This window comes from Lissotriton vulgaris, chromosome 2_1 (genome assembly GCF_964263255.1).
Source record: "Lissotriton vulgaris chromosome 2_1, aLisVul1.2, whole genome shotgun sequence".
Classification (NCBI taxonomy): domain Eukaryota; kingdom Metazoa; phylum Chordata; class Amphibia; order Caudata; family Salamandridae; genus Lissotriton; species Lissotriton vulgaris.
The window spans coordinates 160,693,240-160,707,427 of NC_141687.1; the positions used below are offsets into that span (position 1 = coordinate 160,693,240).

The 14,188-nt window shown below is 41.1% G+C and overlaps 1 protein-coding gene across 1 annotated transcript in view; it reads left to right on the top strand.

Annotated features, from left to right (window-relative positions):
* The window catches only part of LOC147729750 (eosinophil peroxidase-like), a 43,508-nt gene that overhangs the window by 19,625 nt on the left and 9,695 nt on the right, over positions 1–14,188 (top strand). The window contains exons 6-9 of the mRNA XM_086954635.1: positions 1,131–1,337; positions 3,172–3,487; positions 8,697–8,857; positions 10,321–10,579. Coding sequence (XP_086810761.1) covers positions 1,131–1,337; positions 3,172–3,487; positions 8,697–8,857; positions 10,321–10,579 — 943 coding nt within the window. The remainder of the gene's footprint in view (positions 1–1,130; positions 1,338–3,171; positions 3,488–8,696; positions 8,858–10,320; positions 10,580–14,188) is intronic.

Here is a 14,188-nt window from a genome sequence, read left to right on the forward strand (position 1 = left end):
TAAAATTAAATTATTTAAACTAGATTAAATGGAGTGAACACATAAAATATTACGTTGAAATATGTTTTGAGAATCGAGCATAACAGGAGTACAGTAATAGAGAAAAATAAAAAGGAATTTATTAAAGCTGATACATTTAGAAAATCTACATATAGGGTCATAAATATATATAATATGCACTCACCTATACATGCGTATTTTATCGTGAGGTGTAGTCATGGTGAAGTATCAGACTTTCCATTGGAAAAGTTTTTTTTGCATTTTGCTACTAACTTTGGCACTGTGCATAGAACTACATGAAACTTTCCAATGAAAAGGTTCATCTTCTTTAGGCTCTTCATGGCATGGCATGTTGGGTTCATGTCAGATAAGGGGCAGGGATGTCGCACTTCAAGTGAAACAGCGAAGTTCACATTTCCAGAATAAGAAGGGTGTCCACACTTTCAGGTGAGGAGAGAAATATTTTTCAGAGCAGGATGGGGCGATCCTATTTCCAGAAGAATGTGAGAAGTGGCAACACATTCAAATGGCTTGCTTTCTTTTTCAGAGAACGCTTGGAAAAGGAGAGCTTATGATGCATCCAAAAGGGGAAAGGATAGTCCCACTTCCTGAAAACATGGGAATGCTATTAAAGGAGAGGATGGGTGTTCACACACCCAGCAGAGAAGGCAGTGTTCTCACTTTGAGAGAGTAACAGGTCTAGCCATGCAAGAAATGGGAAGGCGGTCTCACTTCCAGAGAATGAGAAAGTGGGCTTATCAGTAATACAATGAGAAGTCTTATTGGTTGTGGAAGAATATAGGTCTCACTTCAGAAACATGTGTGTGGGGGGTCTCATTAGAGAAGGTGGGTCACTCTTCCAGAAGAATAGAGATGAGGATCAATTTTTCAGGAGAGTAGTTTGTGGTCTCACTTTCAGAGAAAGTGTGGGGGTCTCCTGTCTAGACGAGGAAAGGAAAGTTACTTTGAGAGGAAGTGGAAATGATCTCTTTTCTGGATAGGAAGGAGTGGCCTAGCTGTAAGCAGAGGGTTGATTCATTTCTAGAAGATGAGTCTGAAGAATTAAGAATGTGTTTAAGCAATTTGTGTTTGTAGAAGGAGGGCCATCACCTTTCTGTTCTTAATTCCAGGCACGTGCGGTTTCAAACCAGATTGTCCAGTTTCCAAACAATGAAATCACACTGGATAATGAACGGTCACTCATCTTCATGCAGTTTGGTCAGTGGACAGACCATGACCTGGACCTTTCTCCAGAGACTCCATCCAGAACCACCTTTGTTGAGGGAATGGACTGTGACCACACCTGTGTCAAGGCACCACCTTGCTTCCCACTGAGGGTATTATGCAGACCAGTGTTTACTGTACTATATCTGTTCACATGATAGAATTAGGCTTCCTCTAGCTGTTCACCTTCTATTCTTAATGCAAGCAATTAACAATTGAATTAGTTAAGTAAGTTATTCTAGAAGCTATCCAATAATGCAACAATTAAATAAACCATTAAGGCTGTCATCTACAAGACAGCTGTAATAGAACAACCCCCAAACAAAATAGTGTTTAATCTGAAAAGGGTCAGGAATTTGCACCAAATTCCTTCTCCTAATGGCTAAAATGATGCCAAACAGTTTCTCAGGCTTTCTCAGAACCAGCTCTTAAATTAAGTAGTGCTACTTGAAGAGCTTTGGATCACCTCAACTCTGATGGTACTCGGAGAATATGCAAACATTCTCCTTCTTAAAATATCTTTAAACTTTAAACTAGGGTTCTAATGCATTGGTATTAACTTATCTGGCAGCATAATCTTCACTGTTGTATTGAGAACCCAACTGTTACATTATTACTTGCATCACTCTGATATCATTGCTGGAGATTGCTTAAATTTACAAAGTGTGTGAAGTAAATACAAATTGTTTATTAGAGATTCCAGATTTAATTTTGAAGTAAGAACATGAAGATATCAGCCTTCAAATTGCAACCAAGCATAAGTCAGGAGTGCCCAACCTATAATCTAGGGGTGTGATTGTTGGTAGATATTCAGAATATCCACAAATATACATGTATTGATTGTAAACGGAACTAATTTACGTACTTTATAACTATCCTGAATGTGCACTGATCCAGCCATCTGGATTTATGTCGGATAATCCAGCTATAGTTTCTGTCAGACACTTTTCTTTTGTAATTATAAGGGTCATCTGACCGTTGTTTTTCCAATGAGCAACCATAGTAACCACCACTGTCTTCACCTCCAGTAACACTCCAATGGTGCTCCATCAAAGGAATTTTGAGATGTTACATTCCAAATGTCTATCAAAGACCTTCCAGACATTCAATGCCAATAACCAATCCAACCATTAGTATATTACCACCCGAGACAACCTATCTGTAGAACCTGAAATATCTCCTATCAAAATCGAAGAGTCTTTGAATCTCCCATTTAGCAAAACGTTTGAATGTAGCCTAGTGTGCTAATAAAGAATGGTTTAAGATTGAATGAACAAACAAGTAAATAAATGTCATCTAAGATGTCATGGTCTTCTTCATTACCCTATCCATGGAACTACCTTAGAGCTTTCCGAGCTCTGCTTTTAATGTTTCTTACAAACCTTCCCATATGAGTTGTACTTCAATTTTCTCTTACTGATGCCCCTATATCTCTGGTAGCCTAATCAAAGAACACCAACCCACTATGTCTATCTCTTAAAATCCATCATTGGAAGTTTATGATTACCACAATCCAAGCTGAAACCATACAAGATCTTTCTCTTCTTTGCCATAGAGATGTTTAAATCACAGGAATTAATACATGCAAAGAATCCTCACCCACACCTACATATAAACAGTATTGTTTGAGGTTCTAAGTCTTCTCCTTCAATCCACGCAACCCACAAAATACCACTACTTTGTACGACGTTTCTATATCTCCACTGCCAATAACCACACTCTTAAACCTCTGTCCTTTCTCTACCTTGAACAACTCACCAGGTAAGCTCTATCCTAGATAAATCAGTCAAGTACATACCAAATATCCAGTGCCTTCAAAGAGGCATTTATACTCGGATTGCAACTGACTTTGTGCATTTACCCTAAGATGTCATATAGTCCTAGAATTGCCATCATATCATATATCAGAATAACATACTATCTTGTCCTGTGATGTTTTTATTGCAGATTCCACCCAATGATCCAAGGATTTCAAACAGAAGTGACTGCATTCCTTTATTTCGCTCTGCTCCAGTTTGCAACGAAGGATCAACTGTCCGTGAACAGATTAACATTTTGACATCATTTATTGATGGAAGCCAAGTGTATGGAAGTGATATGGCATTGGCAAGCAGACTTAGGGACCCGACAAACCAGTTTGGGCTGTTGGCTGTTAACCAGAGATTTACTGATAACGGCCGAGAGCATCTTCCCTTTAACACCATGGGAGAAGACTTCTGCGTCCAAACCAACAGATCTTCGGGCATTCCATGTTTCTTGAGTGGTAAGTAGCATCATTTGTGCTTTCAGTTGATTTGTAGACTCCATTTACATTCATGATTTCTGAAAACACTGAAGTGTATCTTTATGTGCTTGAATATAATTACTTGTGTCTCTGCATTATTGAGCACCAGAAATGCAAGGTCTCCTTCCCAACCCTTATTCCCATTATTCAGACCGTGTTCTGCCAGTTGCCATAAGCTTACAATATCATGGGGCCTCCATGGGGTGATTAATGTACAATCAGTCCTGAATCTCCTTAGATCTCTCATTCCTCCAGGGTATTTGTTTTTATTTATTTCTTTACTATTTTTAGATTGTCCAATATTTCAACTGGTTTTATAATGAGAGAAAAATAAAGGAGGTATAAATGTGAAATGAAGGCTATAAACAAGAGTCTTGTGTGAGACTGCAAAAAAGCTTTGGGAAACAGCCAATGTTTAGGAATACTTTACCTATGGTGCTATGAGCTCAGTTTCATGGCTGGCATTTAAGAAGGAATCACTTTCTTTGGAATTTATTATCTAGATATATGAGAACAAATGGATGAATGAATACACTTATATCATAAAGGAACAAAGTATAAAAAAAACTTTTGGAACTGATGTTTTGATTTTGGCGACAACCATGTTACCAATAGTCACATTTATTGTTGGCCAATTTGGTTTCCTGATTTTCTGTTTCTTTATGAACGGCCGATTATAGACCTGTTCCTCCCGGAGAGGACTTTAACCTGAATTCTTCAGTGACTGTCTGAGACTGCAGAAATGTTATCTGTCATGTTTTTCTTTCCTTGTAAAACTGGATAGACACATAGCTGGATCTTTTTGTTGGTGCTAACTGGGATGCTATGAAACTCAATCTATCATAACATTTGTGTAGCGCACTACTCACCCGGCAGGGTCTCAAGGCGCTTGGGTCCGCTATTGCTCGAACAGCCAGGTCTTGAGTTATCTCCTGAAGGGCAGATGGTCCTGGGTCAGCTGAAGATGGATGGGGAGGGAGTTCCATGTCTTGGCCGCCAGGTAGAAGGATCTACCTCCGGCGGTGGCTCTTCGGATGCGTGGTGCGGTGAGGGCGAGGCTTGTAGAACGTAGCTGGCGGGTGGGCGTGTAGAAGGTCAAGCGGTCGTTGAGGTACTTGGGGCCCAGGTCGTGGAGAGACTTGTGCGCGTGGGAGAGGAGCCTGAACGTGATCCTCTTGCTGATGGGGAGCCAGTGCAGGTCCTTCAGGTGGCCGGAGATGTGGCTGCGTCGGGGGATGTCCAGGATGAGTTGGGCGGAGACGTTCTGGATGTGTTGTAGTCTTTTCTGTAGCTTAGCTGTGGTTCCGGCGTAGAGGGTGTTTCCGTAGTCCAGTCGGCTGGTGACGAGTGCCTGGGTGACCGTCTTCCTGGTTTCGGTCAGGATCCATCGGAAGATCTTGTGGAGCATGCGCAGGGTGTTGAAGCATGTTGAGACGGCGTTGACTAGCACTTATAGTAATGATGACCTTCTCAACCATTACACAAAATCAGTGAATCCGTACTGACCTACAGTGACCTAGTCAATCCAATCAGTTAATGACCGCAATTGATCATACTACCCACCAAGAATTCTGAGGCACTTAAACAAGACAGGTGGAGCAAAAATGAAAAACTAAGGAACAGGTACTGTGATGCAGAGCTCTTTGGCAACAATAAGGATGTCCCCTTTTCATGTTAGGTGAAAGAAACTTGGTATCCAAGCCATACTAGCTCAGACATAGATAATACCGAGTGGGTCAAATGTGGCTTTAATCTTACAGAGGGCGATTTAATGAGTAACAGTGAGTTGTGCAATGGCAAGCATTTCCCATCTGTCAATACAGTCAAGATACCTCTTTAGGAGCTGAATGTGTGCTCCTTTAATATACCTGTGATGCTCGTACTGTTTACACCCCCGGCATCAGATTTAAATGCCAACTTTATAAGAAATTGGGGTATTAGTTGAGGGGGAGGAGTACCCACCACAAATTTGAAAAGGTGAACCCTTAAAGTCACTAAACTAACATGAGCCCAATCCCCTGGTAGCTATGGCACGGAGCAGACAGGCTTAACTTAGAGCCAATGTGTAAATGATGTTTCCCTATTCAAACAGTAATTAAGTATAAAAACACTAAAACAAAAAAACTCCCTCACTAATGTAGAAAAATTGAGTGGATGTAATAAATAAAATGACACTGAATTGACAACCTAATAAAAAGAACTAAAGTTATTGTTTTTTTTTAATTCAGAATTTAAAATTATTGCTAATAAGAGTTATACACCAACCGCAGTCCTCTGGTTGCACATGACCGGGACAAGGGTGAGTATTCAGGTTGAAAGTGATGGGAGCATGGTTGGGATAAAAGGACTGAATTTGTACCAGTCAAAAAGTTAGCTTTGCACTTAAAATCTTTTATGGACCAAAACGGCTTAAGCAAGGCAAGTCAGCAGGCTGTGGTCAAAGCTGTGCTCAACATCAACGGGAAGCCGGAGTCTATAGTGTTTGTGACTTCTTTGTGTGCTGTGCGGATACAGCGAAGCCAAGGCGGGCTTTGAATTCATGGTGTGTCCAGGACTCGATTTATTTATCGAATATTGATCCCGCTTATTAGTTCCAGTGATTCGTATGGGTTTTTCACATTCATGACAAATTTCTTTTATACCGTTTTCCCGATATCCGCTGTGTGGGAACTTAATTGGTGAAGGGGAGTACACTCTACTGGAATATCCCTGCAAGTCTGCATAGGGCAATGTGATGCCTTGGCATGCTGCCATTGTATGATACCAAACGATGTTTCCTACGGTTTTCATATTGATTTATTTTCTTGTGATATTGGTTTATGTATCCAGGCAAACATTGTTTTGGGCTGATGCTGATCCCTAGATTTGAATGGTAGGAAACGTTGTCGACCTAATCACTCTAACCAGCCTGATTATATAGAATTAATTAATGGGTGCAGCAGTCTTGTGTTTTATGGAGTTGTGACTTTATTTCTGTGTATTTTTTGTCACTCACTTTTTTGTCTGTGTTTGATACCTTTACCAAGTGCACCTAATGAGGATAATTTTTATTTTATGTATTAAGATGTTTTAAAAGTTGATTGGATGGTTCCTGGGCATTATTTATATTGTCAGTGAATTATATTTTTAGGTCTCGTAGCGAAAACAGTGCGTAAGCGCTGTCTCGCCAGAGATCTTTTGTTACTGACTGTGCTTCCCAGGAGACAGTACCAGGCCGCGCGCATTTCCTGTTGGAGATCGGCGCAGGCCACGCGCGCGAACGCGCTCGCAGTGTCTGTCTCCTGGGAAGCGCATACATGCACAGGCACACTTCCCCCTTGCACGCATGCGCACACAGACACACGAGCGCACATGCACGCACACCTACAGACACCCCCACCCCATGGTGTCGCACACATGCACACTCTCGCACACACAAGCGCACCAGGATCTCCTACTCTTCAATCTCACTTACTTTTGGAGTCGAAGCTGCTTCAAACGTTTCATCACTCACTTTTGTCAAACTTTTTATGGTTCGATTTCCTTCAGCAAGTTTACCAAGCACCTGCTGCACTTGAATATGCAGAGTAGTGAGTGCAGAGTAGTGAGTGCAGAGTAGTGAGTGCAGAGTAGTGAGCCATCAGTGCACACATTGTTAACGCATCCACAAATAACTATTGTAGCAATCGCAGTATGGCGCACTTTACTTTCAAACATATTCATCTAAAGCGCAGCATGCCACCACTGCTACAAAAATAAATACACATTTTTTGGGCCTACAATTTATAGACTTTTGGTGCAATTGGTGTTGCAATATTAAGCAATGCCAATAGCTCAAACTTAATTAACACGAGACCTATTGCATTGTAAATGCTTGTTATATTTCTGTTTAGGGACCTTTGTTCACTGCAATACTACCCTTTGTCCATTCACTTGGTCCTTACACATCCTTGGCTTTTCTTGTGTGCACAACAACCTACCAACAACTTACTACAAACAATACCACAGTGCCCTTTCTCCCTTAATCCAACATGGCAGAACATTTCTTCCCCTGGTCAGAGCTACCCATGCCCACCCAGACGTGTGGCTATGGAAATGGCCAGCCCTTCCCCTGTGGTGCTGAGGCAGCTCCCTCTCCTTCAGGGATTGGGACCAGCCTTACGAGCGGGTCAATCCAGGGGGGTCTGGCCCAGGTGTGAGCTAAATCTACCTTGGACAGGGTAGGTCGACCTTTAAGTTCACCCAAGTGCCTGGGCACATTTTTTAAGCCATTCTGTCAAGGAAAGTAGAACACCTATCCACACCCAAGTCCCTGTCCTTTTCATGGGATCAATTTAAACCTCACTACCGGGGAGCCATCAGCTGCCAGGTGACAGTTGGAATACTTACAGAAAGGCTGTAGAGGCTTTAGGCAGTGGAAGGATTATTTTTCACAAATACCTTCTACTTAATAGTTCGGTAAAATCCAACTCTATCATTAACTTTGATTTAGTCTAACTATTAAAACAAGTCTGTGGAATAATTGTTTTACTGTTACAAAACCAAAATTAGCATTAAAAAGTGTAATAAAGTAATCCAGTGTTTCTATATGGAAGCAGCCAGCCTTGCCACAATGAGAATAGCTTTTAGGCTTTTTCACTGTGTGGGACATTAAACTTTTATATGTCCTCATGTTAAATACCATGAATTATGTTCTTATGGGCACTAAGCCCTACCTTAAGGATGACTTGGTATTTCAAATGAAGACTTAGGTCTGTCCAAAGGTTATTATTTTGAAAGGTCGAATTGGCAGTTTTAAAACTGCTTTGCCAGGGGTGGGGTCAGGATTGCTGTAACAGTGCAGTGACAGCACAATAAGTGCTCTATCCCACTGGAGAAATTTAACTAAGTTACTGGATACACTTTGAGTACCATGTACTAGGTACTTATAGGTAAGAACAATATGCAAATTAGGGGTATGCCAATTTCATCATGTTGAAAGAGGGAACACAGGCACTTTTATTTCACTGGTTAGCAAGGGCAAAGTGCGACGAGTTCTATAGCCAATTCCCCAATCTGGGGGAATACCATCCAAACGATGGGCATGTACAACACCTTCCAGTCTGACTTCCACGCAGCCTCAGAGGTGAAAATAATACTTTGCTCTGAATTATTGTTGTTAAATGACAGGACTGCTAATCTTGTATGTAATGCTTTTCTTTACATCAAGGTGATCCCAGGACGAGTGAGCAACCAGGCCTCACAGCCTTCCACGCACTTTTCATGCGAGAACACAACCGTGTGGCCAGGGAGCTGCAGCGGATGAACCGGCGATGGACAGGAGAAATGCTCTACCAGGAAGCCAGAAAAGTTGTAGGAGGGATTCTCCAGGTATTCCAGAAAGTACATTTATTTGATTGAATTTAAACCCCTGTTGAATATGCGTTGTTAACACCAAAAACAATCATCTATGCGGGAGTAGCACATATAATATGCCTGAAAGTAGCAGAGAACTTCTTATTGAATACCATGGCTTGACTATGCCTAATACTAGTGTGAGGCTGTTTTATGCACCCACATTGCCAGTCTCCACCGGAGAAGGATTGTATGATACTTTGTAGAGTCCAGATACTGACCATTATTTTAGCTGCACCAGCTTAAGTGTCAACGTCAGCAGATATATTTCACAGTACGATGCGACTAAAGAATGGAAGCGTTTTATATATTAACTGGTGCATTTGAAGTGTTGTATCCAGGTTGAATGTTATTCGTTATTGCACAAAAGCAGGACTGACCAACACGGAAAGCTAAACCGTACTACATGGTTCATCCACCTTTAAAGCCTATTGAGCTGCAGCTTTCTTGGTCAGTCCTATTTGTGAGTGAGTCGAAGAGCAAACTGAATCCTTTCCAAGCGGCTAAAAGCCTCCTCGTACAAACACAAGTGCAACAATGGGAATGATCTAGTAATTGGTACACTGTACTGGGTAACAATGTTAGCGAAACAGTGCAGGGTAAGCTGTACAGCCTGTGAAGCAGTGAGTTCTTTGTAACAGTGATCTATTCCTTGTGAACTATACTATAGTTTACAAGAGTGAGTGATCCACTGCTGGTGATACAGTATTGACTGTCTAATTGTCAGTTATCTGTAACAGAGGTTCTGTGCTTGAGATACTATCCTGTATTGTGTAGCAGTGAAAGGGATTGTGTGCTTGTGATTCTGTATTTGGTAACAGTGAGAGGCATTATATGCTGTTGATACTGTGCTGCGAACAGCTGTTGAAGCTGCACTCTATAACAGTGAGAGTGACCGTGTGCTGGTAATAGGGAGAGATCCTGTGCTAGTTAAACTATACTGTGTAACAATGAGTTAATCTGTGCTAGTGAAAATATACTGTGTAACAATGTTACTGAACCTGTACTGGTGATATTTCACTAACAATGACAGTGGACCTGTGCTGGTGATACAATACTGTGTAACAATGAGAGTGAACCTGTGCTGGTGATACACTCACAGTATTGTAAGTCTGTGCTGATGACATTATACTGTGTAACATTGTGAGTTCACAAAGCATGCCAGACCATGAAACCACGAAAGTTGAATCTCACACTAACTTGTCCTCATTGAACAGCAGCGAATGTCAATAAGCTAGGCACTCTAACTCTGTACCACAGGCCTAAAGGGGTCCGTTATAGCTAACCTAATGCATAAACTACCACAGCACCTTTCTGTATTTATGCAGACCAAGGTCACCAGACCTATTTAGTCTTTCCATGTGCATATTTCGGCACCACTGTAGGCACAATGCAGTTTCAGATTGGGTAAAACCCTTGTAATGTGTGTTTTCTTCCAGAAAATCACCTACAAAGATTACATCCCCCTTTTGTTGGGCTATGAAGCAGCTGCACGAATTATTGGTACCTACCAGGGATACAATGAGTCCGTGGACCCACGAGTAGCAAACGTGTTCTCCATCGCCTTCCGCTTTGCTCATGCCTCCATCCAGCCCACGATCTACCGCCTGGAGGATGGGTACCGCCCGCTGACTGGGGCAGCTTCTGAAGTTCCACTCCACATGACTTTCTTCAACAGCTGGAGGATTGTGAGGGAAGGTAAGAAAGTACCCCATCTTTCTTGCCAAAACGGCACGTACAACTCCTCCACGCACAGCATACTAGGAGGTAAAGGACAGAGGGTTGCACAGAATCTACTTGAAGGCTGCCCAACATATGTCCATGGAGGGTCATGAGCAGACAGTGATATGTTATTTTGGAGGGCTACACCTATCAATTATAAGTAATTACCAACTTAGTAATGTTGACAAACGGTAGCGGAGGCACAGCACTGAAACTGAGGTTTCTAAACAAAACCGGCCACAGGAATCAAATTTGTGATGAAGCATCTTGTAGGAGTGGGAAGGTAACTCTTAAAGACTCCTCTTACATGGCCACTCCCTGTTACAATAATCTTCAATGAGGGGTGGCCATCTCTGGATATGATCTTGCAAACACAATGAGCCACATGTACAGGACACTAGCAAAGAAGGCTCTGCTCAATTTATCCAGGGGCTTAGCTGCCCAGTTTAGAGCAGTTTATGGCACACACACTTCCATCCCCAGCACTGAGCCAGCCAAGCTAGCTCCATCAAAAATGGTCATAGTTCAGCGCCCTTTTTGACAGATCAGATGCACCACTGAGTGTTGCAGAGCTAGCATCATGGATCGCTCTTTAAAAGGCTAGTGAACAATCATGAGAACATAATTAAACTTTTGAGAACATAAACTTTTGAGAACATTCATGGAAATTCACCTGAATGCTAGGGAGACATTGTGTGCGGGTATTGACTCCTTGCCTCACTTTTCTGGGTTACATTTTGAGAATCCATATGCAAATACCACCATCCTACAAAGGTACTGGTGCAAAGTCCCCCAGACATTTACTCTAAAAAATGCCTCATCCTAATAGAATATCAAAATATTGAGTATTATGTTATTGACGTGCAATAATATTGTGTCTGGCATACAATTACTAAATGTTGTAACATATCGTAAAAGTGAACATATATATGGAAAAGTAGATTTACTATTTGTTTATTTTAGTTTTTCATAGTTAAGGAACACTTCAAAATCTTGTCGCAGCTCAACAGGCTTTCTGCAACTGAAAAGGTTTTACATAAGTGGCAGACATTTCTTGTGCACAGATAAGGGTTCAGTCAGTACATCAGATGTTTCGTAACTCATAAGCACACCTAGTATTTTGAATTTTCAACTTGTTGACTAACAGCATTATCATTTGCTAAGCAGGCATAAGTCTTAATGCTAATTTTTCAGTGTTTTCTCCCACCAGGGCGTCTGTGCTTACTGCAATCATGCACATTTTCCCACTAATGCCTAGTCACTAACAAGCTTCTGCTTCAAATTTCAGTCCCCCGCCTGTTTCCAAAGGATCACTATTCACATTTTAGGAAGAATTAAGCCTAGAGACATCAAGAACTGCATGTGTATCATTCTTGGGTGTGAGTGTAGGCCCAGAATGCAGTGTTTAAGTTATAATTTAACTAGTTGTCCAATGGTCCTCTAAATTCCAAAGTATCTGACTCAGTCATGCCACGTGGATTAGGTCTGTCCACTCCACATGACATCTAGAGAAACTTTATGGTTACTGGTGGAGTATTGTTATGTAGCTCTACGGGTTGGGTTAGGTTCTATACAAGTACTTAATGTGGTGAGCCTGAACTGTGGGGGTTTTTGAATACTTTATGAAAATAACCAAACACTCTAAACCACTGACGGTCAGTATGTAGTCCCTGTCCCATTTAACCCATACCTGTACATCCTGATTTGATCAGTTAGGATATATCGCTCTGTAAAGTGTATAAATAAGACAACCGTCCAGTCTCCGTGTCAGAAAGATCTTTATGGTGCTAGATTTTGATGGTTGGTTATCTGGAAATGCCCTCCAAACTGGTGTGTGTGGTGCTTGACAATCTTACGTAGAAGTGGAAATTACCGAACTGCACCTCCTACAGTAGTCCAGCTTCTCAAACCATGAATACCACTATACAAGTCCCCCTTGTGTCACACTCACCTCTGGTCCTTTACACTGCCCTTACCGCCATGTAGAGCTTGCAGAACTCTTGAGGCCTCCACAATGGTGCGAAGTCAGAACGCAGTGTTTTCTCTTACTAATCTGGACAACAGGTCCCAAATGTGTCAAGAGTCAGACCACTGGATCTCTTGTCAATCCGGGAGAAGAACTGCTATATGGGTCTATCTCTGTGACATTTGTCTAACCTGCTTTCTTTTTCACATTTGCTAAATTATGTAAATGGCGTGTTTAATCTCTGAAAGAACCCACACTGTTCCAGATGTTGCAGTTCTGCATGCACACCCCACATTTGCTTCCTAATGGTCCCACACACATTTGTTCATCAACTGAGATTATCAACAGCAGTTGTGACATATAATGCAATAATATTTCCAAGGCTGGCAGGCCATGGCAGTGGAGAGCCCTTTCATGGGGTCAGGAAGGCTGCTCCCCTCGAGCTTTGGCACATACCTCTAATAGTTTGTCCAATAACAATTCGATATATGCTTGATAAAACTCGACTTGGGGTCCATCTATACCCAGAGTCTTCCCAAGTTCATTTTCTCAAGTGTGGATTTTTGATGGAACATCAACTTTATTCTTCTTTGCATAAATTGCATCTCTCTATTATGATCAGGATTAGGATTGGTCACTTTTTGATTTCTCTTTGAATAACCAGAGAAACATCCTCCCAGACATTCTACTCCTGTAAACAATGTCAGTTAGATTGTTATGTATGAAAACTTGCCAGTTTCATAAAATAATCATTGCAGTTTAGATTGCTATCTTTCAGGCGTTCATGTAATTATAGTCTTTGTACTACTTTCTCCAGGGCGGTTGTCTTCCTCTTAGTCTCATTTATATCTACCTACAGATATTTGCTGACCCCATACATTTTCCTAAACACGCTTTGCTAAGTGGGGCTTTCATTGCATTCTACACTATTGCCCTGTTAGAATACATGTGCGCATATTCCTCACTCTCTGTAATCTTATATTCACACATTACAATCAGTGCCATCCATTCAGCAAAACATCACAATTCTTCTCTTTTTTCCAGGAGGGTCTTTTTTATGTAATTGATCCAGCTCTTCTAGTTGTAGATTATTTCTAATGTGCTCCATTTGAAAATCTCTTTTAAAGTGTTGATAATTTTGTAGTCCGTTTACACATTTTGAAGGTGCTATGGCGGTCTATCATTAGCTCTCTATCTTTAGACATTGTATATCCTTGTGGATTAAAGAGTTTAGCAATGACAATCATGTCTATGATGCCCCAGAAAACAAATTTGTGAATTTCTATTTTTCCCAGAGGTGCCACAGTCCTAAGACAATACATTTTGACTATTTCTATGTTTACATACAGACCAGCTGCCACAAGTATATCCTTGTAATCTAGGAAGATTCCAATCAGAAATTGGTCATATTGTGTTATCATTTTAGGCTTAGAATGCACAAACTGATTCTTCAAATTTCTTCTCCTTTTAAAATCAAAGAGTGGCTGATTAAACCGCATTATCTCATTTTGTTTGTAGTCTTACTCATACTGAAGCCTTTTTTTTTTTATTTTGTTACTCGTTGTATGTAGATACATGGGATCCTGTCCTTTTAGGAATTCTGAATTTTTTTCAATAAG